The 26,673-nt window shown below is 43.8% G+C and overlaps 1 protein-coding gene across 3 annotated transcripts; it reads right to left on the bottom strand.

Moving 5' to 3' along the window:
• Positions 1 to 16,215: 16,215 nt before the first annotated feature.
• Positions 16,216 to 26,592, bottom strand: mis18bp1 (MIS18 binding protein 1). Of its 3 annotated transcripts, none has more exons than XM_084482512.1 (19): positions 25,645 to 26,592; positions 25,414 to 25,521; positions 25,004 to 25,225; positions 24,766 to 24,870; positions 23,557 to 23,618; positions 22,976 to 23,215; positions 22,754 to 22,842; positions 21,688 to 21,809; positions 21,492 to 21,579; positions 21,205 to 21,341; positions 20,803 to 20,975; positions 20,584 to 20,662; positions 19,605 to 20,508; positions 19,276 to 19,451; positions 17,994 to 18,127; positions 17,433 to 17,578; positions 16,940 to 17,027; positions 16,750 to 16,804; positions 16,216 to 16,563 (listed from the first exon to the last, which is right to left on the bottom strand). In XM_084482512.1, the coding sequence occupies exons 1-19, from the start codon at positions 26,315 to 26,317 to the stop codon at positions 16,460 to 16,462; spliced, it is 3,705 nt and encodes a 1,234-aa protein (XP_084338638.1). In that variant the 5' UTR covers positions 26,318 to 26,592; the 3' UTR covers positions 16,216 to 16,459. The 3 variants fall into 3 exon arrangements, with proteins under 3 accessions (XP_084338638.1, XP_084338639.1, XP_084338640.1); XM_084482513.1 differs by having other exon boundaries at positions 23,569 to 23,618; XM_084482514.1 differs by lacking the exons at positions 16,216 to 16,563; positions 16,750 to 16,804; positions 16,940 to 17,027 and adding an exon at positions 17,088 to 17,188.
• Positions 26,593 to 26,673: the final 81 nt, after the last annotated feature.

Below are 26,673 nucleotides of genomic sequence, written 5' to 3'. Positions count from 1 at the left end.
AATTCCCAAGGCCAGAATCACAGGTACGTTTTCAGTGAATGCTCCACACAGCAGAGTCCAGTCAAGAACAAGAGTGCATGAAGCTGAGTGTATGTGTCTCCCCAAACTCCACCCTCATACTGAGAGTTTCTGCCTCTCAAAAAGCCCTCTAGCTCAGCTGTTTTCAAAGAAGGGGCCGGGGGCCCCTGGGGGGCCACGACATGATAGGGGGGGCGGCAGCAGGTTGTCAGGAAAAGTATACAGTAGAACAAAATAAATCATTGAATAACTAATGTATACCAAAATGAAGAAAAACAAGCTAAATAATATTCCCATTAGTTAAGAACTGCATTATATTAATCTATTGCACCTAACATTACAACTATTATCGTTATTTTATACATCCCTGTTATACACCCCTGCCCTGGCTCATTGGCCTCTTGGGATGTCACACTACACAGTCATCTCTACTGTGTTAACCTATTAAAGTGTAGCAGATGGGGTATTGCCACAGTCTTGTAGGGATTAAACCTCTACGCTAACCTAGGGAGGACTGAGCAGGACAGGATCTGACTCCCCCTTGCCCAATGCCTAGTAGGATTAGTGCTGTCGTGTGGCAGCAGGTGGTTTCCTAGATAGATAGATAGATAGATAGATACTTTATTAATCCCCAAGGGGATATTCAAGGGACATTCCTATTTAGCAGTCACTTGCTAGAGTGAGCTTCAGGATCTGCAGATTGTCAGGGTGCCTGAAGGGTGTTTAACTGGTGTGTAAATGTGTACGACCCAACTAGTCACCACCCCAAGACTATCCCAACCCCAGCTAAACAGGTGAGGTGTCCCTTCCCGCAGGTTAGAAACAATACGAGTGGGCAGGTTAAGTGGAGGCTTGCTCAGTGGCAATTGCAATCAAAAGTCTCTCCAAGTACCACTGTGTGTGTGTGTGTGTGTGTGTGTGTGTGTGTGTGTGTGTGTGTGTGTGTGTGTGTGTGTGTACGAGTGGATGGGTAAAGTGGAGGCTTGCTCAGTGGCAATGGCAATCAAAAGTCTCTCCAAGTACACAGCAAGTGCTGATGCACCCAAACTGTGGGCACAGACGAGTAGGTGAAATCCTCAAAGATTATTTTGTATCTCCTCTCGTAACAGGTTGTACAGTTCAGCAGCTTCAAACGCATCTTTAGGAGTGTTCCATCCATTTTCTTGTACCAGCAATGTGGACAGATCGTAGACTGTTTCATCACAAGGCAATTGACCCTTGGGTGTGCACTCCTCCTTACAAAGGTCAACCTCCTCTTGATTAAATAACTTCAGTCTGTCCTCCCCACCAGAAATCTGCGGGGCTGTGTAAAGTAGGATTGGACGACCTCCAGACTGACCCCTGGATGTAGCTGGTCTGATTCTATGAGTATTCCATGTCTGCACAACTTCATCCAGCTCTTTCTGCAAGACAATGCAAATGAAATTAAAATGATATAATACACACATTTGGTTTCTGCACGGTTGAATGAATTAGGCTAAATTAAGTTTCGTTTCTGCGCAGTGCGAGTTTATAAGCAAACAATCTACGCCTGCAGTTTCAGCAGAGGGTTGTAGAAGTTTCAGCACATTGAGTGATCCCATAATTCCATGCGAGTTAATGGTAATGCAGTAATATTAGATTACACTGGCCTGAAGACTATTAATACATTTTTTTTTTATGTTTTCACATGTAATGGATCCTATAGTCGTGTGTTTTTTATTATGTACCTGTAACTAGCCTACTAAACTACTTCGTTTCCCCAGGTCCTTTGCAGAGAATTGAAGTCACCCTTAATGTGTATTGCATGTAGGCCTAACAGAAGTAATACATCCCCGAATAATGAGTTTTAGCATACCCACGATAGGACTCACTTAGCCATGTCACATCGGGGTTCGCACTTGCCTAATTGCGGTACACCATATTGTATGTTTCATTTTAAATGGCATTTTGATTAAATCGATTCTCACATTGGGTGATGATGCAAACAGTAGCATAGCCTACCTGAACTAGTTCGAGGAAGCAGAATTGCATTAGGCTCTTATCCAAGGCATCGCCGGAGAAGTGGCCAGCATCTTGCAATGATTTGAAGAGGTTCATCCAAAACTGCACGCTCTGTTTGCGAAGGATACCCCACCATGACTCAATGCGCTGGTTTGCAGTGCTGCGGCCATACAATAAACTTTTGATGCCTGCAAATGCATCGGAGTGCTCTCTTCTAAGGAAGACTTGCATGCCCTCGACGTGGCCATTCTCAGTCCCCCTATCTGCTCGCAGCCGCTCCGGACAGCCCCCCACACGTTCGATGCACTTGGTGTAATATGAGGCAATGACTTTAGGGTCATTGTTGGTGGTATACGCCTCCATCCACAATACGTACCGACTGTAGCCATCAATGCATCCGTTAATGCAAATTCCAAATGGCTTCAACTTATCGTATGAATCCATGTGCCACAGTGCGTTAGGCCCCGGGGTTGTGTACTCACGCCGCCTCAGACGACGTGCCCGTCTAATTTCCACCCCACGAGGATCAAGTGCCCTGAGTATCAGCCTTATAGTCCTTTGAGACACCACAAACCCCCTCTGGATAGCTCGTAGGTGTAGCCAACGATACCCCTGCATCTGTCCATTCCCATGCAGTTCCTCCTGCACGAAGGCTATCACATTGTCTATGTCCGACTGATTTCGCCTCCTACACAGTCCAAGTTCACGACACCGCCTCTTCAAGGTCCGAATAGAAATCACAATACTGTGATTCTGTGCTAAGACTGCAAGGATCTCTATGTTAGATAATCCAATCTCGAAGTAACATTTAATTAAATCCTCCATTTCAGCAGCACTATGCCAGGACACGAAGTCTGTCAGCTCCAGCTCTGAATGACCTGGTTCTTCCTGGTAGCCTACATTTCTGACTTTTTTCTCGAAAATTTCGACTTTTTTCTCGAAAATTTCGACTTTTTTTCTCAAAACTTTTGACTTTATTTCTCGAAAATTGCGACTTTTTAAAATTTTGACTTTTTTCTCGAAAATTTTGACTTTTTTCTCGAAAATTTTGACTTTTTTCTCGAAAATTTTGACTTTTTTTCTCAGAGATTTAGAATTAATATATTACTCCGTGGCCCTAATGCTCTTCCGTAGAAAAGGATGCGCGCAGATCCAAAAAAAAGGATGTGCGTGCAGGACCAAAAAAAAAGATGCACGCAGATCCAAAAATAAACATTTGTGCGCAGGTCCAATTTTTTTTTAATAATTATTTTTTTAATTAATTAATTTTTTTTTAAGAATTTATTTAATATAAAAAAAAAATTTAATAAAATTTTTTATATCTTTTTTTTTAATAATTATTATTTTTTATTATTATTTAACTGTCTTCTAAATTAAGGAAATGATACAGGGAAACGAATAAACCATTACACGCCACGAGTGAACTTAATAAGTGATCGAAATACTTTTTTCAACCACCGCCTCTTTCCCTTGACATTTAGTTTTCACCTGACAAATGCGACCGATGTAATTAAGGCAACCCGGTCTCACAGGAATCCGTGAAATGAGTCAGTCTACGTGACGTATAGTAGGCTAGCCTATATTTTAATCTAACATCTTTAATGGTAAGAGACTGCACGGGGATGGATGAGTGTTATTTAAGATGAAATTACAATGCCAAATATGGCAGACACCTTCAGATATGAGACCCCTCAGTTTTTTGACTTTGCCTTTTTGGAAGCTCGGTTCCCTCTGGCTCCCACGTAATTCGAACACTGATTTATACATTTGCATGGCATGTTAAATAAGTGCGGTGTAAAACCAAAGATAATACCGTTAGCATCTACAACTTATATTTAATAAGCCTAAATGGTTGTGCTGTATCCTGATTGGCTGAAGAGAAAAAGCCACATCGTTGCGTTCTAAAACTGGACCTGGCGATTTGACATGTTCAATCTTTGGGTACTCCTTGCAACGACCAGTTCACACTGCTGCAACTTTTCCCCTGCGACGTCCCAAAAGAGTCTCGTTGCGTCGCGAATCTTTGGTCTGAACTGGTCTTAGGAGACCGTCTATGTGGCATCAATGATGAATTTACCTTAACATGTTCGCTGTAACTGTTGTAATTAGAATAGTTGGTTGAATAATGGACCAGGCCAACATGGACGCAAGATAACCTAATGTGCTATGATGATATTGCTTTTGATAAGGGTGATGTGTACCTTTTTCTAAATATTGTTATGTTTTATATATATATATTTTTTTAATTTAAATTTAAATATGGTATCACTATTAAAATGTGACTGTTTCTGTATACAAATGTTATATCTCCTGTACATGTTTGTATATAATCGTGATATTATAGTACCTGTGGTGTAACTTTGGTGATTTGGATACACTGACCCCAAACACACTCATGTGTCTTGGGGTGATTGGGTGATTGGCAGGCGAGCCTATAAAAGGCCACTGCGCCCTGTGACGCATCACGTACAAGGAACACGGATGAAGGGCTAGACCCGAAACGTTTCCCCTTGTTTATGTGTCCTGTAATTGTTGTTTCGGCTTTTAAAATACTTTTGGAACTCCTCAGCCCTAGTGCGCGATCTCCCCATTCTTCACTTGATAAACACTTAAAACATTAGTTTGCCAGCTGCTGGTCAGAGATGACTATGGGCATCAAGAGAATTAACATGAAAAAGTTCAGTGTTAAATTTCACATGACATGTCATTCACAGCTGCTAGTCAGTGATCAAAGTGTGAATTTCAAATTCAACAATATGGCCAAATATTCAGGTATAACTTGAAAAACATTCTGCAGTTACACTTATGCTAGAACAATAATCCCTGCTCAGATGCATCTAAAATACAATTTAAGACAATAAAATGTGTGATAAACACTTAAAACATTAGTTTGCCAGCTGCTGGTCAGAGATGACTATGGGCGATGGGAGATGACTATCAAGAGAATTAACATGAAAAAGTTCTGTTAAAATTCACATAACATGTCATTCACAGCTGTCTTGACACGTATGGCTTCACAGGTCTAACTTGAAAATACATTCTGCATTAACATTTTGCTAGAACAATCAATCAATGTAACAATGTAGAAAAATATAAATAAAATAAATCAATGTCAAATTTCACGTTGCCTTATTAGCAATAACTACATAACTTACAAATGGGTGTAACACACATTTTACAAACTTTTGAGTTATTAACCAGCAATTAGTCTGAGAACACAACACAAAACAATTATGTGAACTTGTCAAATTTCACAGCTGCTAATCAGAGCTGACTCTAAGAGGGAAAACCTGTTTCGACGAGACAAAGCTTTTTCTTTAGAGATCGCACAGAGCATTTTGGGCCATTATCCAGGAACACGTGTTTCAAAGGTGTACTTAAGGTCCTCCGGATAGGAAATATTGAGTGCATAAAGGAGGCCGAGAAGGTAGGCCATGGGAGTATCCGGAAGGTCCTTTACTACTATGGATTCCTCTAAGATGAGTGCGATGTTTTGGATCTTGGGGGATGAGGCTTCAGCCACACAGGACATACAGAATTCCCACAGTGACTCCCTTGGCAACCACGTAATCTGGATCAGTTTCCTGTTTGAGGACATTAAGAAATATGATTTTCAATTCAAACTCACATCACATACATGTCTTGTAGGGAGCCAGGCATCTCAAATTGGATTGTCATATCCAATATGAAGTTGTCTGTCATTTTAGCTTTGTTGTTGAAGGACCATTCCGGTGTATACTGATCCATATCCCCGTCATTCAAGCCTATCTGGTGCTGTCCATGGGAAAAATGAGAAAATTTGTAAAGTTGACTTAATGTGGTATTCAATAACACACAAGTTTAAGCAAGCACTCTGATTGGTCAATTCCCATTCTAGAGTGTGTTTAAATGCCTGGTGAAAGAACGGACAAAAATAATGTGCCTAATTACAGAAAGTATCGCTACGCTAACTAGCTGAAACTACTTTCATGAGCCTAGTTTCCATAACAACGTTCAACTGTTACATTGTTTCACTTGCGCAGTAGGAACGAGGCGCTTTTACTATAGGAACTATTTTCTGATGGAGATGAACTCGGGCAGAAAGCTTGAATTTGAGGGCAAATTAACCCACAATATGAAAACATTTTACAATATTGTTGATAATGAAGATGGTTTGTGTTATTGATTTGCAATCTTACACTCGATGGTGTTCTTGAATGTCATTATTGGTACTTGAAGCACAGGACTTCGGAACTCGGCGCAGGCGCCTCGTTCCTACGGCTGTGCTTTGCGTACCAGTGACATTCAAGAACGCCATCTTGTGTAAGATTGCTTAAAAGAACCGATCACAGGTGGCCAGAGTAGAATATGTGACATCCACTATCCCTCAGCACGAGTTCTTCCCAGGGCCAGAGCCGTATATAGAGAGAGTTCCGCCAACTCTGTTTAGAACGTTCAGGACAATTCTGTCGTGGATTGGTTCAAAGGTAGTCACGTGTTTTGTGTACGCCATCTTACAGACCAAACATTAATCAATCGTCATTACCATGCTATCATATCAAGGCAAGTGCGACAACTTACAAGAGAGGAATATATATCTGTAATATCATTACTTTTCGAAAGAAAATGTTGTGTTGTGTAGCCTATGGTTGCTCTCTAAGGCCCGGACGTGGTAAACGTCTGCATCATTTCCCTCAGGACCCTACTAGGAGGAAATTGTGGGAGCAGAGGGTCAGAAGGATGAACTGGAAGCCGAATAATTTTTCCTTGTTGTGTGAGGTAAGAACATTTCTATCATGGACTTTGTAAAGAAAACACATTTGGAAAATATTATTGTACCCCATCAATTCATGGCATGCTTCGAAAAAAGTACTAACCAAAGTGAATTTGATTTGAACTTAGCCTAGTAGTGTTAAGCTACACGATGCTCGCTAGCTCTTTGCGCCTTTTTTATGCTAATGCTAGCACTGAACTCCGGGACAAACAACCTGCATCTGCCGTCTGTATTTTTCCACCAGGCTCTTTTATGCATAAGTATGCATAAGTATGCACTGGTTAGATGCCATTCTGTGAAAATCTATGCAATTTTTAGAATAATGACAACTATTAATACTACATCATTGCAAGGCTAGCCTACTTGACGTGCTATCTTTCTGCACTGCCGCATTTTACCCTGCATTCTTTCAAAACACGGCTGCATTGTCTTTGTTTATGTTCATGCATGTCAGAAAGATTGTGATTAACTTTGCACGGAAATCATGTGGATATATTGCAAACAAATGCCCTTTTGCAGCATTGCTTGGTCAGCTATTTCTCGAGTTACAGATGGTCAGTTCATGTTTGCTGGAGAGATTTATGTTACTCTTGTCTAGAGTCTAGTGCAAACAGCATGGTGCCAAAGCGCTTATGTAATCCATGCAATAACTATGCATTGGTTAGATGCCATTCTGTGAAAATCCATTACCATCATTTACTTTCTCTTTGAAATTGCATTAAAATGTCTGACTCCGTTTGTAGGACCACTTCGATGAGACACAGTTAGAGTCACAGAGCTGATGGTGCTAGGAAGCTCAAGCCAAATTCCATCCCAACACTGTTCGTCTTCACCCCACCGACACCGCCCAGCAGACCCACCAAACGAAACGGACTGAAGATGAACCATCTCTGAATGCAAACATTCAGAATGTATTCGGAATGTATTATACGATATATAGTAAGAAGTAAAGATATTAAAGATCGTCTAATACAAAATGTATACTTTTACCGTAATATTTGAGATGTTTTAATGGCTCTTCCCTGATTTCACTGTTGATATTTTAATATGAATATTGAATATGAATTTTCCTGTTGGAGGATCTTCCTGAGAGTCTGTTGTTTAAATGTTGTACAAATTATTGCGTACTGCTAGGATTTGAATGCAAACATTCAGAATGTATTATAAGTTATAGTCTAAGAAGTAACCAAAGTCATTTTTATATTGCTAACGTCTGATTCATTTTTTATGAAAGAGAAAACTCTTTAATTGATAAACAAAATCATACGTGTATGGTCTTTTTTCCCTTGGGCATTAGTCATCAGTCAGACTTTTAACAATAGACACAGTCTGATCATGACACCTAAGTAGGCTACGAGAAGGGTTAATTTGATGTTTAGGGGAAATATTTATAGTCTAGATTAAAATAAATAACCAAGAAGTTGTAATTTTTAGCCAATGTCTCAATAAGTAATCGTAGGCTACACGGCGACGGCTATCGGAGAAGGTAAGGTGAACGCGGCTCCACTGATAGGCGATCAGGGCTTCAGAGTGCGACCTAATTTCTTAAGGTGTGAGTTCAAATTTAATGAGGTCGCTCCGGTGCTACTTGCAGGAGGACGAGCAGATATGAAGCGGTCGATAGTAGATTATTTTAAGAAGAAAAATGTCTCGGAGGAGGAAACAAATGAGGCTGTTGTTGGTGCTGGAGAAGGGTTAGCAGAGGAAGCAAAAAGAATCTCAGATTCTTATTCTGAAGAGGACAGTAACAGGTTGGCGAAAGAGGCGGGGGGCAGTGGGGAGAAAAAAAAAAAGTATTGTTTTCAACAAAAATGGCTGGCGCAGTTCCCGTGGTTGCGTTATGAGGGACAAACCATGGTGTGTGTACTGCAGGACATGTGGCCCGTCCGTTGCAGGCAAAACACATTTTGTAAATGGGTCTACACAATTCAAAGTTCAGTCATTAAAATTACACAATGAAAGCCAAAAGCACAAGACGTGCAGGGACCGCTGCATCACATGAAGCTCCCAGTCTCTCCCCACCTCATTTAATCGGATAGATGAGACCAATCGCTCGGCGGAGAATGAACAAATGATCATCAAGTTTAACACCGCCTACAACATCGCTAAAGAGGAACTCCCATTCACAAAATGATGAAGAATAACGGACTGAACGTCAACCCCACATATTCCAACGACACTGCGTGTGCACAATTTGTGGGAGTTATAGCAGACACACTCAAGGGAAAGACCACTGACAAAGTCGCATCCGCCCCCTACCTCTCATTCATGCTTGACGGTTCCACTGACAAATCCACCAAAGAGTGCGAGATTATATATGCCCGTATCGTTGAAGATGGAAAACCAATATTCTTATTGGCCATATTGTGGTTGAACATGCCCATGCAGAAGGTAAGGAGTGTGTCTCATATAGCCAAATGATAATAATGGAATATGGAAAAATGCTCTATAGGTTAATTATAATTTCCGTTAGAATTCAATTATTATTTAATGCCATCATGCCCAGGTATCTTATAAAAACACACAGAAGTGTGTGTGTGTGTGTGTGTGTGTGTGTGTGTGTGTGTGTGTGTGTGTGTGTGTGTGTGTGTGTGTGTGTGTGTGTATGTATAAATATTCCATGTTATGTGCTTAATTTAAGGCGTTTATCTATCTTTATTTTTATTCTTTATCTATTTATTTGTCAATCTTTCATAAACATAAGGTCATGTATTAATAACACGCTATACAAAGAAAAATATGGTGCTACCTAATTTGTTTTGGTGCTACTAAATGAAAAGCTAGGTGGCACCAGTGCTACCTGTGAAAAAGTTAGTCTGGAGCCCTGTAGGTGATGTAGGCATAATTGTCTGTCTTCTCGAGACGTTCAACGTGATATATTTGTAAAAGCGTTTATATTTTAGCAAAGTATGAGAAACCTTTTAACATTCACAAACGGTTTATGATGATAATGAGCGATTAGTTGCAACATCCCATCTTCGTTCCATTGGCAGACGTTGTACAGTGAGCTGACTTGGGTCTACAAGATGGCACCCATGATTTCAGTTGGCAGAACTCTCTCTATATACGGCTCTGCCCAGGGCTATGTGATGCACCCGCTGCAGAGCAGCAATCACACCTCCATCATCAAATTTGCTGCTGCAATAGGTTGGTGCACCTGATCAACAGAAACAACAATCAAATGGGCCTATACCTAAAAAGGAGCCCTATGAATTAATAAGCCATTTAAAAGGCCCCATAGCATGAAATTTTCACTTTGAGGTTTTCTAACATTAAGTTGAGTTCCCCTAGCCTCCCTATGGTCCCCCAGTAGCTAAAAATTGCGTTAGGTGTAAACCGCGAAGTAGCTATCTTGCGCCGTCTTTGAAAAAAGGATCGCTGAAACGCTTCGATTTGGCTTCCGGCCCCATATGACGTCATATGGGGCCATGTTACCTCCCCTTTCTCTGCTTGGCCCGCCCAGAGAATTTGGCCCGCCAATGAGACAATGAGCTAGGACCGTGCGAGCGCCACATGTGTGTGTGTGAATACACACTGTAACGCAAGTGTTCTTTGTTATTTGGATAACCGTTCCGCTGTTGGTGTAAAGGCCCATTCACACCCTACGGTAAATACGGATACGGACGCTTTTGTCTGGTCCCGGAGGTCGTCTGTCAGTGGGTCCGTCGCCTCTGAGCTTACGAATCCGGAGTGCTCCGGACAAACCGGAGCACTACCACCGGAGATCGAGGCGGCAGTAGAGGCAGAAGTCCCAACCACGAGAGTAGTAGGCCTATAATAACTGATATGTATATATATTTTGTATTTAACGTTTTATACTTATATTATACTATATACTTGACCTTATAATTTTATTGTTCACCTGCTTTGGCAATGCAAATGTATATTTTTTATGCCAATAAAACTTTTCTGAATTTAAATTTTGAGCAGAGAATCTGCAGGTTGGTGAGGGGTGCCACATGCCACCTCCACGTACACTTTGTGCCAGATGACACAGAGCATAATCATTTCCTCTACAGATACCATGTTTGCGATTGTCAATGCTGGTCATTTTATACACGACAGTCACTGCCCTCTAGAGGTTGTTTTGCGTAACATCCATAACACTGAAACCGGATGGAGGTATGAAGGGTAGTCCCGGAGACAACGTTTAGTACGGACGGACAAATTTCGTCCGGATCCGGAGGTATGAGGCGGCCTTCATGGCGCATAACATGCAACACAATAACGCAAGCTTGCATAAAGCTCCCATTTGGTGAAAAGACTAGACTGCGTCGGGTTGGTTGAGAAGGAATTGGGAACCGCGACATGGAGGAAAAAAGGATTGTTTCCTAGGATTGTCCGTCGGAGCCCCGCTGTAGCGGGCAGTGGGGCTGGGCGGGCAGCCCCGGGGTTGGCCAGCGTTCAGCAGGTAGCCCCGGGGGTGGCCAGTGGGCAGCGGGGCTCCGACGGACCGTTGCCGTGGCAGCAGGGCTGGGCGGGCAGCCCCGGGGGCGGCCAGCGTTCCGCGGGGCTCCGACGGACAATCCTGGGCAACAATCCTTTTCTCCTCCATGTCGCGGTTCCCAATTCCTTCTCAACCAACCCGACGCAGACAACCCCGGGCAACAATCGCGGGCAACAATCCCCTTCTCCTCCATTTCATTTCTCCGTTGAGTCTGTAGCCTACTTAATATTGACGTGGAAGTGGAAGAACCAGAGGCGTCTGAGAACCCGTCTCAGTCGTTTGAGATTCATAATATCATACGGAGGCGCAAACAGCTTTTGACCATGATAATATATATTATATAGATATCTAAATATAATATGATATTATTTAGATATAGAGCTCCAGGACTCCCGCCGGAGCACCCGGAGTGTTCAGTGTTCCACTGTAAACACTAGCGCATGGTACCGTGGCTGCAAGCTGCTCAGGGCCACACTCCCACCCTCCACCTTGACCCGCCTCTAAAAACGGCACGTTTGTGGAAAGCTCATTGTGGGACTGGCTCGTAGTGGCTGTAACTCTGCACCAAGGCTGAATTTCTTGAACGTCTTCAAGTACTGTATTAGGGGCCCACTAACACCTTTATTAAAGCATCCATAAAATAGCATGCCATGGGACCTTTAAACAAATAACATTTCCTAGCATTCAGCTAATATCTCCTCATGATCCAATAGCTATGCAACCCCTGAGGGTGTTGTAAAAAAACTCTGGTCTTCTCAGCAGCACGTAGGCTGATAACTATGAAAACTATGTAAACTACACTACCGTAATTTCCCGCATATATGCCGCATCGTGGACAAACCGCAAGCCTTTAATTTCTGTATTAAAAAAACAATTGTGTGCATGAGAACGGTGAGAGCACATCAAACGCGCGTAGCAGCTAGGACCCGTCTTTCTTTACTGTCTCTGAGTGTGTGTCGCTGTTAAACACCTGACAATGAGCTAGTTTACCATGATAAGACCGCCATATGAATCTGGAAAAAATTTATAAAGACAGGATTTGGTCTCCTATATTTCCTATGCAGGATGACTCATGTGTGTTTCCATTGAAAACAAGAACATTCAAAGTGATCCTAAACTTTAAACCTACTCTACGTTCTGTTGGGCAAAAGCATCAACCAAGAAATTTAAACAAATAATACAAACTGAACTTCCACCATCATGCATAGCGCACATTTAAACAGATAAAAGAGCAGAGAGGAGCCAGCTCAATAAAAGCATCTTCCCTCATGGTATAATCTATCTATCTGTAATCTATGGTATAATTCACCCCTGTGAGATGCGTGCCAGCTCACCAGCATAACCTGCAATGTCCACAAAACCAAGGAAATGGTTCCAACCCAATGTAGAAGAGTATATCACACTTGTAGTTATGTGGCCCAGAACATTTGACTCGGACTGTAAGAAAAATAATAGCTTGTAGCCTGTAGAGGCCTAGACCTAATCACTAGTATCAAAAGAATGACCTGACAGGTGGTGAGTGATATGGCTGTGATCTAGCCCCCTAGTTCTAGCCAAAGCAGGCAGCCTCGGTCTAACATCTGCCGACAACAACCTGTATATCAAAGCAGCATCTTCCTCATGGTATAATCTGAAACCCCTGTCAAATGTGCTAGAGGGACTCACTTCACAACCAATAAGCTTTTATATAAGACAGGCAATTAACTTCCCTTCCCTCTCTCAAGCAGTCCGAGGGCGAAACAGAAATAAACTTTCAGATTTTCTACTTGTGTAGTTTTTTCAATTACAGTATCTTCATTAGGGTCCGGGCAGCTAAGCTGCCGGGAACCTATTGTATTCCTAGGAATTCTTTCTTCTTCTTCTTCTTCTTCTTCTTCCAAGGAAGTCATACTTCCCATGGGTGAAAACTCACCAAACTTTGCACAAAGGTCCAGTCCCATGCCAGATTCACTCAACTCCAAGGACATGTGCCCCCCCCTCCTAGGGGGGGCACAATAAGCGTTTAAAAACTTAAAAAATTCCTACCAAACCAACGGTAGATGCTACAGTGTTGAAACTTCACCACAATGTAGCCTCAATACTGCTGAAACTTTAGTCCACTTAAACTCATTACAAATTATGAAGTCCATCACTCTGTTTTTTTCAATAACTGTAAAACTTTTAAAATGTATCTCCTCCCACAAGCAAAAATTGATCCTACAGTGCATGAAAACGTATGACTGTAAACAGTACTGTAAACGTATACCATCAAATTCTTGATAAATACATTTTCAATCTTCCTGAAAAAAATTGAGAATATTCTGGAGTCATGGTTGATGAAGTTTGGCAAATATCAGAATTTTATCTCAAAAACTGAATTTTTGAGAACATTTTGAATTCTGCTCTCATGGGAACAACTGCAGCCAATGTGAGTGGAATTTTTAAACATCATATTTTCTCTTATGAAGCAAAACACTTATCATTAAAAACAAATCACCAACATTTCCATGCTGTCAAGATGCAATTTATGTATTATCAGATTTTTGTTTAGATGACTGAATTTCTGAAATTTTGACCATTTTTTAAATTTGCCTTTACAACAGCTGTCACTCAATTTGTGAAGCCACTGTTGAAATGCCACTTGCCAATTAGCTCAGTGCGATAGACAATGGTCTTTGGTTCCAGAGGTTGTGGGTTCAATCCTCAACTGGTGCAAATTGAACATTATAAGGTCAACTGTCCTGTCTTCCTATTCTCCTGTTTGTTGCTCAGAATTTGCCAAAATTAGCCCGGACCCGACCCATTGCTGCGCCGCAGCTATAATTTTACAATTGTATCTCTATGCTTGTAAAATTTATATTAATGACCATTAATACTTACAAGACACTGCTTGAAAAGTAGATTAGGATCTTCACGTAGGAACACAGGAAGTCCTTTCATGGCTGCTTCCTTGCCGTGTCTGACGATGTTGGTGGTCTCAAAGAAAAAAAGAAAAAACAGAAAGATAGCTCTAATAATAGCAAGACTAATTGTAATTCAACAGATTGAAGTTCATCTGGGCAAAAGTATTGTTTGGTACTGTACTGTGCACACACCTCATCATCAAGCTTTCTCAGTATCTCCTTCAGGTCCTTGCCAAACTCTGTTTTTCGGGCGCGGTACAAACTCAGCAGTAGGGGCGCATATTTTTCTACAGCAGCTCTGAATGTTCAGAGTAGATCTTTGTTTGTAATACAGAAAAACTCCTCACAAATCTGTAAAATGCAGGAAAAAACAAATATGTACAGAGGAATAGTAAGTAAATTGGGAGAATTTGTAACCTGTCAAAAATTGTCTATAGCCATTATCATTTTTAAAAGCATTTACAGCCTCTCCAGGTTGTAGTGGGTGCCTGCTTGCGTGAATGAACGTGCGTGCACGTGTGTTCGTGCGTGTGTGTCGTCGCTTATTCGCTTCAAATACTTTTTCTTTTCAAAACTTGGGAATTAATACGGCGCGGTAAATAAAGTATTTAAAGCGAATAAGGGACGCTGTTTTTGTTGTTTATTTGGTTTTGAACGAATAGTTTTGGACGCATGCATCGGCTTTGAGTTTGTTACTTTGAAATCACACACACACACACACACACACACACACACACACACACACACACACACACACACACACACACACACACACACACACACACACACACACACACACACACACACACACACAACACCCCCCAACCTGCCCGAGTGATGCCGCAGCGCGTTGACTAGTCCGTTCTGAGGCGTCCATAGGCTTTGTGGTTTGTGTGTTTGAAAGCCGTGACACTCGACACCGTGATTCGGAGGACTCACCTGCCTCAGCCATTTTTCATATCAAAGCAGTGAAGGCGGGGGGAGGGGGAAGAAAGAGGATAGCAGATTAACCAGCAGGGCGCGCACAGCGCACAGACTTGTGCGGAGGTGAACTTACAGCGAGCCGTTTGACGGGAGAACAAAAATAAATAGGCGGTCGACTGATCGCGGCACTAGTCTCAATGTGCTACGACCTACAACTCCAAGGACCGAGCTGGTGGTCTGATCACGTGCTAAGTGCATGATGCCTGTAGTGCTAAGGCGAACTCACCGACGAGAAACTGTGTCAATTTCTAATGGATAGTGTAGCCCAGGGGTCCAAACTTTTCACCTACCATAATCTAAGATCCGAATCATCAAGCTGGGGCTAATATTAGGATCTTAGCTCCGCCGCCGGCCATAGGCCCGGTCAGGAATCTAGCTAAGATCTGCTAAGATCTGAATGGTGGTTGGGGACCGCTGGTGTAGCCTATCTATGGGCAATTAAAATGCATGAAAAGGCCATGCTGTATGGATAACGCGAACACATTGGGTACATACATCTAATAGAAAAGTATTCATCGAACCTCAGGCCTTGACTAGGCTAGTCTACATAAAAAAAGACGTGTGCAACTAGCCTAGCTAAACACCGAATTGTGTTCTCATTAAACAACTTGCGATACGAGAGTCCTGGTTGCACAACGATAATAACAAATTAAGTGAATGATATAGTTGGTTGCATGGTTGAAACTTTTGAACAACTCTCTTAGGCTATTTATTTATTTCGTTTAGCTCTCCTTAAATTAAATTCACGCTTCAAAACGCACGACTTTTACTTCTAAGGCGAGCTGTCTCTGTTTCCGGCTCTCGATTTCCTTGTTCAAATATCATTGTACAATTTGGATAATGGAACAAGCTGACGCTTTGGCGCGCTGAATTGCATTGCACGTCTCGGCCAATGAAATTAGGCAATACCCCCTAAACTGGCCTGTTTCATTATACAACGTGAACAACTGTAAATGAATTATACTTCGTACACGGACCTGGGTGGCAGTCGTGGTGTGTGTGTGTGTGTGTGCGCGTGTAAATTATTAAAAGCATTTCAGACGATGAATAAAACAAAAAAACCAAACATGTTTATTCGTTTTTCATGACATTTCTCATACATTTCTTACAAATGTCAACTTGTGTTGACCAGAGACAAAACCAATTAAAACGTTTCTAACTGAAGTGATAAAACCTTCAGGTTATTGACAACCTTCACAGCCATTGAATAAAGGGCCGTTTGAACACTACTCAAAATGAAAAATATACAAATCATTTTAATTAACAACCATTAAAAGGACTAATTAATATATATACACAATTAAAAACTACTTCAAATATCTTTGAAGTCAGTAAAAGTAGTACATTCTGATAAAATAACTAAAAAAGACTTTTCAGGCCCAGTACATCGAATCAGTCGCTGTCTGAAAAATAAAAATCCTCCTCTTCTCCACTCTCATCATCCTGGGCTCCTTGGTTGTCCGGGAACATCTCCTGTATGACAAAGCTTGTGTCTTCTGAGAGAAACGAGGAAAAGATCACTTCACACACGGCATTCAGAACATACTGAGTGGTTTCAAGCAGATCTTAATCTACTTGTAGGTCTTAATAGAGATAGATCTTCATTTCCTGGAATCGCACAGAAAGTGTGAGCTCACAACCTCCTCCTAGAAATATGTACAGAGAGACGGACGAATACATACCCATGTTTCCACCCTTCCTCAAACCTCGCTTCACCGATGGCGTGAGCGGGAACGTCTACACACAAGAAAACAAGGGTGAGAAAATGCAGCTTGGTTGCTTTGGGGTCGGAAATCAATATGAAACTTCTGGCCTTCAGGCACTTAGTACATGATCCAACAGACTAGCAAGGTCAGACAGGGACTTGGATACCTTAGTTTGGGGGCTGAGTTTACAGGCGGTAACTTGACTTCTCTTCATTCTCTTCTGGAGTTGGTAGATGTAGTTATCATCCTTTTTCCTACAGACCACAATAACAAGCCAGAGTTACCAGGATATCTGATCAGCTGGCTGAGGTTGCCAGAGTTACCAGGATATCTGATCAGCTGGCTGAAGAAGGCGAGCTTTCCTCAGCATGTAACCACAACAGAGAGGCTCAAGCTCTCTAGGAAACAATGCATTCTGTACAAAACAAAACCAGATACCCACACATTGAATTTAGACCAATGGTCGACCAAACACTGGTAGACATTTCCATTTTGCAGTTTGTTTTACAACTTAAAACATGAAATAAATTAATAGGCGACAATTAAGGAAGTAGAAAGTTTTATGGTGCAATCAAAAGTTTGTTTTGTCATTTATGATAGAACATAATCTAAAAACAAAATACTACTACTATACTAATACTACTAAATCAGGTTGTTACCTGTTGACAGAGCGAATCATCCCAGGGGTGATGTGGAGACCAGGGGGGGTCTTCACTGTGCAGTAACTGGACCCCCGAGGGGTGGTGGGCTCCAGGTCTGAGAACACGAAGCCCTGCTCCTTTCCATTGGGGGTCATGGAGGGCATCTGGGGAGCAGAACACATGTCAGGAGGACACGCACCGCCTTCACTTGTAGGGCGGCAAGTGGCTCAGGTTGCTGGTTCGATCCCCGGCTCCTCCTAGCCGAGTGTCGCCAAGACACCTCAACCTGACTGCTCCAGACGCCGCCGTCGGTGTGTGAATATGTGCATGAATGGGTGAATGTTAGGCAATATTGTAAAGCTCTTTGAGTGGCCACTGGTTAGAAAAGCGCTGTATAAATGCAGTCCACTTATCATTTGTTCTGATGAAGGACTGATGGGGCGTTCTTAAGGAAGAAGTTAGACACTTTATACTCATTTGTGCAGTCATTACAAAGACCACACAATATTATATTTGTGCACGTTAACCACTCAAAGTGTGGTGGTGGTGGTGAGAGAGAAGCCTGGTGGTGAGCCTCACCTGGAAGCGTTTTCCCTGCATGGCGGCGCTGCTGAAGGCGTCGTCGTTGTCCTCCTTGGGCATGGCCTCCATGAACTGCCACACCTGCTGCTTCCTCCGCAGCGATCCCACGCGCGCCGTGATGGCGGGAGGCGCTGGGGGGGGGGCAAGACAAGGCATTGAGTCAATCCAAACTGGATGGCTTTCAAAAGGACAATCAATCAAATGAGAAATGCAAAACCGAAGAAGATGAAAGAATTTATATACCGGTGCAGATATGCATTTTTAATAATAAGCTGTGGCACACCATTTTGAGCCCTGATTTTGAAGTAAATAGAACAGAAACACAGCAAATATTGAAACAGTGTCCGTGTAAATGGATATTGTGTTGAAGTTGAGAATTGTAAAAGCTGTAAAGAAATTTTAAAACCTTGATTACTAGGGTGTAACGATTCACTGATACGAATCAGTAACCAGTTGGATTAACACAGATGCAACTACATCATTACGTGGGCCCCTGAATCGATTTAAAATGACGATGAAGATCGCTCAAAGAATATGAGCGATTTTGGTCATTTTCACGCAAGTTTTTTTTTTTGAGTGATCTGATTGGTCAAAAAATCTATAAATTTCCGAGTGATCAGATTGGTTGAAAAAATATATAGATTTTCGAGTGATCTGATTGGTCGAAAAATCTATAAATTTCTGAGTGATCAGATTGGTCGAAAAAATATATAGATTTTCGAGTGATCTGATTGGTCGAAAAATCTATAAATTTCCGAGTGATCAGATTGGTAAAAAAAAAAAAGATTAATTTTCGAGCGACCTGATTGGTCAAACATTTTTTTTATTTTCCCGAGGGATCTTATTGGTCGAACATTTTTTTTGAGCTATCTGATTGGTAGAAAAAATATATACATTTCCAAGCGATCTGATTGGTCGAAAGAATTACTATTTTTCGAGTGATCTGATTGGAAGAAAAAAAAAAGAAGACATTTTTGAGCGATCTGATTGAGCAATACATATTTTGTGTTAAAGTACACAAATATTAACTATATCAGATTTAATCATATCTCATCAAATCGCACTGGATCCAATCGCATCAAATCGTTCCATATTAAGATGTATCTTCCCTGAATCGTATTGTAGCGCATGTATCTAGATACGTATCGGATTGTCCTATAAAGGAGAGACCCCGACCCCGATTACCATTTCCTACATCCACAAGATGGCAAATGTGTATCTTTAAAGAGCTTCATTAACTGAGACTCCTAACCAGGCCATCATCTCTGTGATCCCCTACCTTGGTCTGCAGGGGGCTCCTTCTTCTTCCCAGAGACCCTGCGGTTCTTACTGGAGGCCTTGACACTGGCCTGGAAGTTGTGCTGCGTCTGGCAGTCCTCTGGAGACCGCGTTCCCACCATCATGGCCACGTTCACCCAGTAGCTCCCCATGTGTTTGGGGAAGGAAGCCATGGCCCTGTAGACGGGGGTGTGTTAGATGTTCTGTTAACTTTGATTATGTTGATTATGTTAGCTTTTTCAAAGTCAATATTTTTTTTACTGCTATACAGGATGCAGCGTATAGTATTAATAATAATAATAATTTACCCTCTGGTAACAGAATACCTACATTTTCAGACTCGCAAGCTCTGCTTCTGTCCAATCCTCTTTCTCTTCCTCTTCATGTAGAACGCCTCTCTTTGGTGCTGTACCTCCGTCTCCTTTCTTACTGGGCTGGGCCAGAGCAGACACCGGGGCACGGACCGTACGTCGGCCTCCTCTCTTACTGGGCTGGGCCGGAGCAGACACCGCTACAGGGGACGTACGTCGGCCTCCTCTCTTACTGGGCTGGGCCGGAGCAGACACAGCTACAGGGACCGTACGTCGGCCTCCTCTCTTACTGGGCTCGGCCGGAGCAGACACCAGGGCAGGCGCAAGCTCTGGTGTCCGCATCCTTCCTTTGCCTTTGTCCGTTCTCGTCACAGTCTTTCCCATGTCCTTCCTCAGGACTGTCCAGCTGCCGTCCAATGAGCTGAGAGACGTACTGGACCGAGAGTCGTAGAGAACGCTTTGATGCATGTCCTGACGTCGTGCCTTCCTCCTCCCCTTCCTCCTCACGGGAATGTCTTCATCAGATGGCGATGCTGCAGCGCTGTGAGCCACAGGTGGTTTTTTGGATGCTGGAATATTCTGTTCCCTTGGTAACGCGGTAATCCGACCCTCAGAAACTTGGTCATCGGAGCGCTGTCTGGGGTCCGGACGGTCGATCGATGGGCCCGCCTGCAGGGAGGCCTCCCGGACCGGACGCCGCCGCTCCGCCACTCTCCTGGCTCCGGGCTCCTGCTCTTCTGGGCTGCTGCTGGCTTCCCCGCGCCGGCCCTCCTCCGGAGGGGACGCAGAGATCTCTGGCGCTGCATGGGTCTTTGCTTTGCGATTCCGACTCGCAGCTCTCACCTTCCTCTGCAGCACGGAGACGGCAGAGGACTGCTGCTGGTCAACGAGCGGCCTGCCGGTCCCCTGGCCGGGCTGGGGGGCTGGGAACGGAGGAGCAGAGGATTAGTGCTGAACACGTACATGGGAGGGGTGTGAGGATGGGGCCGCAGCTTTACCTTCTCTGCAGCACCGGTGAAGTCCTCCGTGTCGTTTGGGTGGCTGAGATTCCGATATGGTGGGCAGTGTGAAGGATTTCTGAAGTAAAAAAATGTAAAGTAAGCATCATGGACACTGGTCAAAACAGTCTCAACTAGTCGGGTTGTGGGACTGAATGCAGAGTTCCTCTCAGCTAGCGTTTAGAGCCAGGAGGCCCACGGGGACGGAGGGACACGTACAGTCATGCACACGCTGCTCTCGTAGTAGTCCTCCAGGATGGTGACGTTCATGCACTTGTCCACGATCACCCTCCCTCCTTTCCAGTACTCCAGTGGCGGTTTGATCAGCCGGCCACTACGAGACCTCTTCAGGACTAGACTGGACACACTTGAGGAGGGGGGAGGACAGGAGGCTGATGTGGAGGAAAAGTAGAGAAATACATGGCTCAACTAACTAGCAAAGTAGAGATATACATGGGTCAACTTACTAGCCAAGTAGAGAAATACATGGGTAACAAACTCATTGCAACTGGCTAAATATGCAATCCTCTTTACACTAACATTTTCAAATCGTTGCAATGTATTTGGCAGGATACATCTTACTAGGAGTCCATGGTGGAACTTGTGGAACCTCATACTTACGTGTAACAAAAGGTGTGGAGTTCTTCTTCTCAGCATTCTCTCTGACCCCGGGCCCCAGACCCTTAGCCCTGGGCCCCAGGCCCCTGTGTCCCGGGCCCTGGGGGAGGATGGCTGCGCTGTTACTCGCTGCATCTTTACTGGGTTTTCAAAGACGATAAAAACGTGGTGATGAGTTGAACATCTTAAAAAGTGGACATTTATAAAGTAGCCAAACAACGCATCGTACCAATGCAAGTCAAATTGAGTGCTGCACACTCAGATTTTCAGACAGATGTTAATCATCTTACTTTGCCTCTGAAAGGAAACGCTCAAAGTGCATCTTCCACTCTCGAGGGAAACCGTGAACAAACTTGCTCAAAAGCCACTTTGGAAATTCTGCAAAGGACAGAAAGAGTTTTAAAGTTACACACTGGATGCCCCCCCCCCTTAATGTGAGATATTACATTTTTGCATGTTATAAGTCTTCTAATGAGAATCTCTTACTGGAGGATACATCCATGTTCATCAGGCCAATCAGAGTGTAGGTCTTCCCCGACAGCGTTCTGAGCACGTCCCTGGAGATCCTCTTCACGATGATGGTGCTGTGCCATGGAGTGTTGTCTGACCTGGGAAGGGAACACGGGTCAGACCGGGTCCAGGGTAGTCCCAGAACTAAGTCCCACACTGTAGACCCCGCACCACACTGCAGTCCCAGCCCCACACTGTAGACCCAGCACCCAGCCCCACACTGTAGACCCAGCCCCACACTGTAGACCCAGCACCTAGCACCCAGCCCCACACTGTAGACCCAGCCCCACACTGTAGACCCAGCACCCAGCCCCACACTGTAGACCCAGCCCCACACTGTAGACCCAGCACCCAGCCCCACACTGTAGATCCAGCCCCACACTGTAGACCCAGCACCCAGCCCCACACTGTAGACCCAGCCCCACACTGTAGACCCAGCACCCAGCCCCACACTGTAGACCCAGCACCCAGCCCCACACTGTAGACACAGCCCCCAGCCCCACACTGTAGACACAGCCCCACACTGTAGACACAGCCCCACACTGTAGACCCGGCCCCCAGCCCCACACTGTAGACCCGGCCCCACACTGCAGTTCCAGCACCCAGTCACACACAGTGGTCACACACTGCAGTCACACACTGGGGTCCCACAAACCCCATCATAACACCGTGCAGGGGATGGGAACATGCCAAGACATGCCAAGAGCTTCCTCGTCTGGAACATGTCTGGGACATATTCCTCATCCCACGAAACCCAGCCGAAACACATCCTCGTCTGGGACGGGGAACGTGCTGTTACTAGGCAGACAGACAAAACACATACTTGCCCATAAGCGCGTTACCCAGCTTGGCAACTAAATGACTAAAAAGGGGATTAGGGGAATAGGGGTATGGTAGCCCGGTGTAAGGCCAGCATCTGCGTTGCTAAAGGCAGCATGCAGTCCACTTCACTGTAAGACATGTGTGACAGAGGACACCCGGTGCTGACAGAGAGCACCCAGTGGTGACAGAGAGCACCCAGGAGCACCAAGTGTGTACTTACGTTCGGATTCCGTCCACATAGAGACCTTCCCTGTTAAACTTGATGGTCCACTTTGCAAGTTCACATCCACTTCCCTTTTGAGCAGGGAGCTGAATAAGCAAGGGAGGAACGCAATTACCACACAGTTGTTTGTTGAAATACTTATACGTTTGAGATGACAAGCTGTATTTCACCTCCTCTTAAAACTAGGATATAGAAAGACAGCTGAAGAACCCGTGGTACCTGTTTAGGCTGGATTGGCTCCAAGGGCGCTGGCTTCCAGTTGAAGATGGCCTTGTGTTTTTTGGGGATTGACACACACGGGGAGTGATTGACAAGTGGGTCTTCTGCCAAAACCAGCAGAGGTTTGCGGGCTGGGATGGGCGTGTCATCTTTTCGACTGCTCTCAAATGCAGCTTCTGATTGGAATTGATCATCTTCCCTTTCCGGAAGACGATCAAAAGCATCCATGCGTGCCCCGTACTAGGGATGGGTCAGAATATTTGATTATTCTTTCCCGAGGGTCAAAGCCAATTTTTAACATTTGGACCGTTAACATTTTTTATTATTATTAATCATGTACAGAAAAACAATATACACAATACACAAGCATAAATATTAATATATATGCATACAACACAAACACTGATCACTGTTAAAGTTTGTTTTTTTGCGTTATTAGATAAGATATTAGATAAGATATTAAGTTATTTCTTGCCGATCCATGGCTGCCTTTGTGAATGTCGGCACACATCGAATAATCGATTATTCGTTCATACCACCCACTGATTATTCGACCATGAAAAATGTATTCACATCCCTACCCCGTACTCAACTTGTTTCAGATCTGGGGAGGCGGGCCTCTTCCGAGACGGAACTCCATGGCCTAAACCAAAAAAGAAGGAAACAGTGATTGAGCAGCGGTTCCCAAACTTCTTGAAACAAGACCCACCTGTGGAGATGACTTTGGCCCAGGAGCCTTTGTGCAGCAGTATGACAATTCACTTCTAGGAATGCAGCAATTCACCAGTTGCACTATTAACCGCGCTATTAAAACGTCACGGTTTGGTCGTGGCTACAGCGAGTGTTTCTGGTCTCACTCAAAAAAATTAATAGACATTGGTACTTCATTTTTCTATGAACAACGGTTGGCAGTGAGGGGGACAAACCATTGAAGCTCCGTTTTCACCCAAAAAACGTCTGTAGTTGTCAGTGTTGAGGCGAAAGGTGCATTTACATCAGACGCATAGTCAATAAACGCAGAAGAAATGATTTACATCAGCCGCGATGAGAATATGCGGCATATTCCTATATAATCACGCCACTGAAAAGAGAGATGGAACACTCAACCTATATTGCCTAGTGAAGACGAGCTTATACTGAGGCCTTTCACAAACATATCCAAGGTATTTAGAGGATTCAACCACACTGGAGTTTACTTTTTCATCCTAGTGTAAAATAGTATAGTGAATGACTGTTCAGTGATGAGGGGGTTATGATGGAGTGGGTGTGTTTTGGAGACGTAAAATAGGCTGTCACTCACTGCATTAGAGACGCTCTCAATTACATTATTTTGTTTTTCCCAATACTGGAAACAAACAAAAACAATAGAAAGGATTTTCTCAGGCCAAATGTAAAATTAGATCAATCCTTTTACATTAGATCAAAAACATTGATGTGCTTAAAAAATACAATAGAACCTTTTAATTAGAGAATTCTTTATGATATAGAATTCTGTGATGTTATAGTGTATCCGTGGGGTTGATGCTGTAATAATAACCGTCAAACAGTGCTTTTTCCTCAGACTATAATTCTACCATCAAAATCTATAATCGCTGTCCCCCTACTCACTTCTTAATCATAAAAGTAAAGGCATTAAAAGTGAGAACCGAGAACCGAATTTGGTTGATCAGAACAAAAATAAACATACAGGCCTGATCTAGGGAGCACAGATCTAGGAGGCTGCGATATGGTTTTACATTTGATATTTGGCCAATGCAGAGGCTGCCCCCTCCTGTTCACTTCTTTCCCACCTGCCTCCCTGGTGCTGCGTCCAACATCGTCAGCCTGCTGCCTCTTCCTCTCCTGCATGTGGGACTTGGCGGGAGCCACCAGGTTCTCCAGTGAAATCAGACTCTCTGGTGAAACAAGGCGACAGGAAACGCCACAAAAACATTGATCCCCTTTATTAAAGGGATGTCATTTCAAATGATAAGACTGGAATCCATCATCCGGACGAGACGGCGACACTAAATACAATGCAAATCTTACGTCTCTTTGACACAAGGGCCTTTTCAGAGTCATGGAGCCACAGGTTGTTGAGAACCACGGGACAGCGAGCCGGAGGTAAAAGGTCATCGGTGACATCGTTCCCCACTGGGCTGTTTGTGGGCTCGTCGATGCTGCGGGGGTCACTCTCCGACAGCTTGGCCGAAAAAAAATGTTGTGATTCATCATCCGATATCTCCATGCAGATGTCCTTCTTCCCATGAGCTACAGCAACAAGATAAAGCAGGTAGAAGCATTGACATGAACGTTCACAGGGGCCCCCATCATGACTCCACTAAACTAGAATCAACAAGTGATTCATTGTCCCACCTCACTAACCACTGCTGGATTTTATAAACATGGTATTAGAGGTATTACCGCTCCAGGTCGGCACTGGTTTGAAGCCACCTCACCTGTTTTCTGTGGGAAAAGAAAAGCCGTCTTGCTTTCCCTTCTCTTGAAGTAAGCAAACATCTTTGCCGGTGACATCGATGGACATTTTTCCAATCCCACCGTCACATCTGTTCAAACATCAACATAATCAGCCAAGACAGAAACTGTAGCATGGTACTGCCGTCATAGGGCATTAATCAATGATTTCAGAAAGAGCGCAGTTTAGCTGTGGTTTTTCACAGAACCTTTACCTATGATAGGTATTTTGCCAATTTCGTAATTGGACAATTGTTGTGGTTGCCATATTGCCTTGTGAGACAGCGGTACTTGTGGTGTCACCTGACCAGGGTTTTTTACAGGTGTATACTCATTCCTCTCCATCAGCTCGTATCGTGTGTCCCTCACCGGAGACGGCACTCTGAACTGGGTGAAGTCGGGGAAGGACCTGGGCAGTTTATGCTGAGGGGACTTTGTAGGGGAGATGGTCATGGCCTCTGCACCAATACGATCGACGGTTCTGGTCTCGTTCGTCATCCACTTCGCCTCCCGCGTGTTCGCTGCTCCTTTCCTCGGCGTTAGAAACACGGATCCATCTTTCTCATCTGTTTGCATCCTGCCAGTGTTCCTGCTAACACTGGCTTTCAGTTTCGCAAAAACTTTGGCAGGAGACTGAAATTGTGGTCTCTCATCTAACGGGCGAGCGTGCGACTTCATGTGTTTTGAGTTGGGGAAAAGGCCTCGATCCCATCCTGTGACCGAACCATCATACAAACTCGACTGCAGGAAACTGGGAGACGTGTGTGCGTCATCTATGGCCGTGGACTCGAGCTCCCCGCGGCGCGTGTGGAGCCTCCGGTCCCGACCGCCTCTCTGCTGCTGAGAGAAACATCGGCCTGCTTGGATTCTTCTCGAGTTTAACGACATGTCTTTGTAGACGGTTTTTGATTATTTACACATTTCTGAATAGCGTTGACAGCTCCGACGTATCTTCTACAGCCACTGGTGTGTTACTGGTTTAGCACGAGTTGAAGTTCCGTGTTCCGCTACTCCTCACAATGGTAACGATGGACAAGCGTCAACGTTTCTGGTCCAGCTCACTGTGTCGATGACGTTACCTTGCTTTATATAACTATGAATAAACAAATCCCTATAAAAGTAAACTCATCTTACCTTACCGCTAAGCTAGCGAATAACTTTCAAATTTGAATTGAGAGCCGCTCGAATTCTCTACGTCACTTCCGTAAACACCGCCGGCTGTGACGTCAGGTGTGTATGTTCAC

This window comes from Micromesistius poutassou, assembly GCF_964030765.1.
Source record: "Micromesistius poutassou genome assembly, chromosome: 17".
In the NCBI taxonomy this organism is placed as follows: domain Eukaryota; kingdom Metazoa; phylum Chordata; class Actinopteri; order Gadiformes; family Gadidae; genus Micromesistius; species Micromesistius poutassou.
This window is presented reverse-complemented; position numbering and strand designations above follow the sequence as displayed.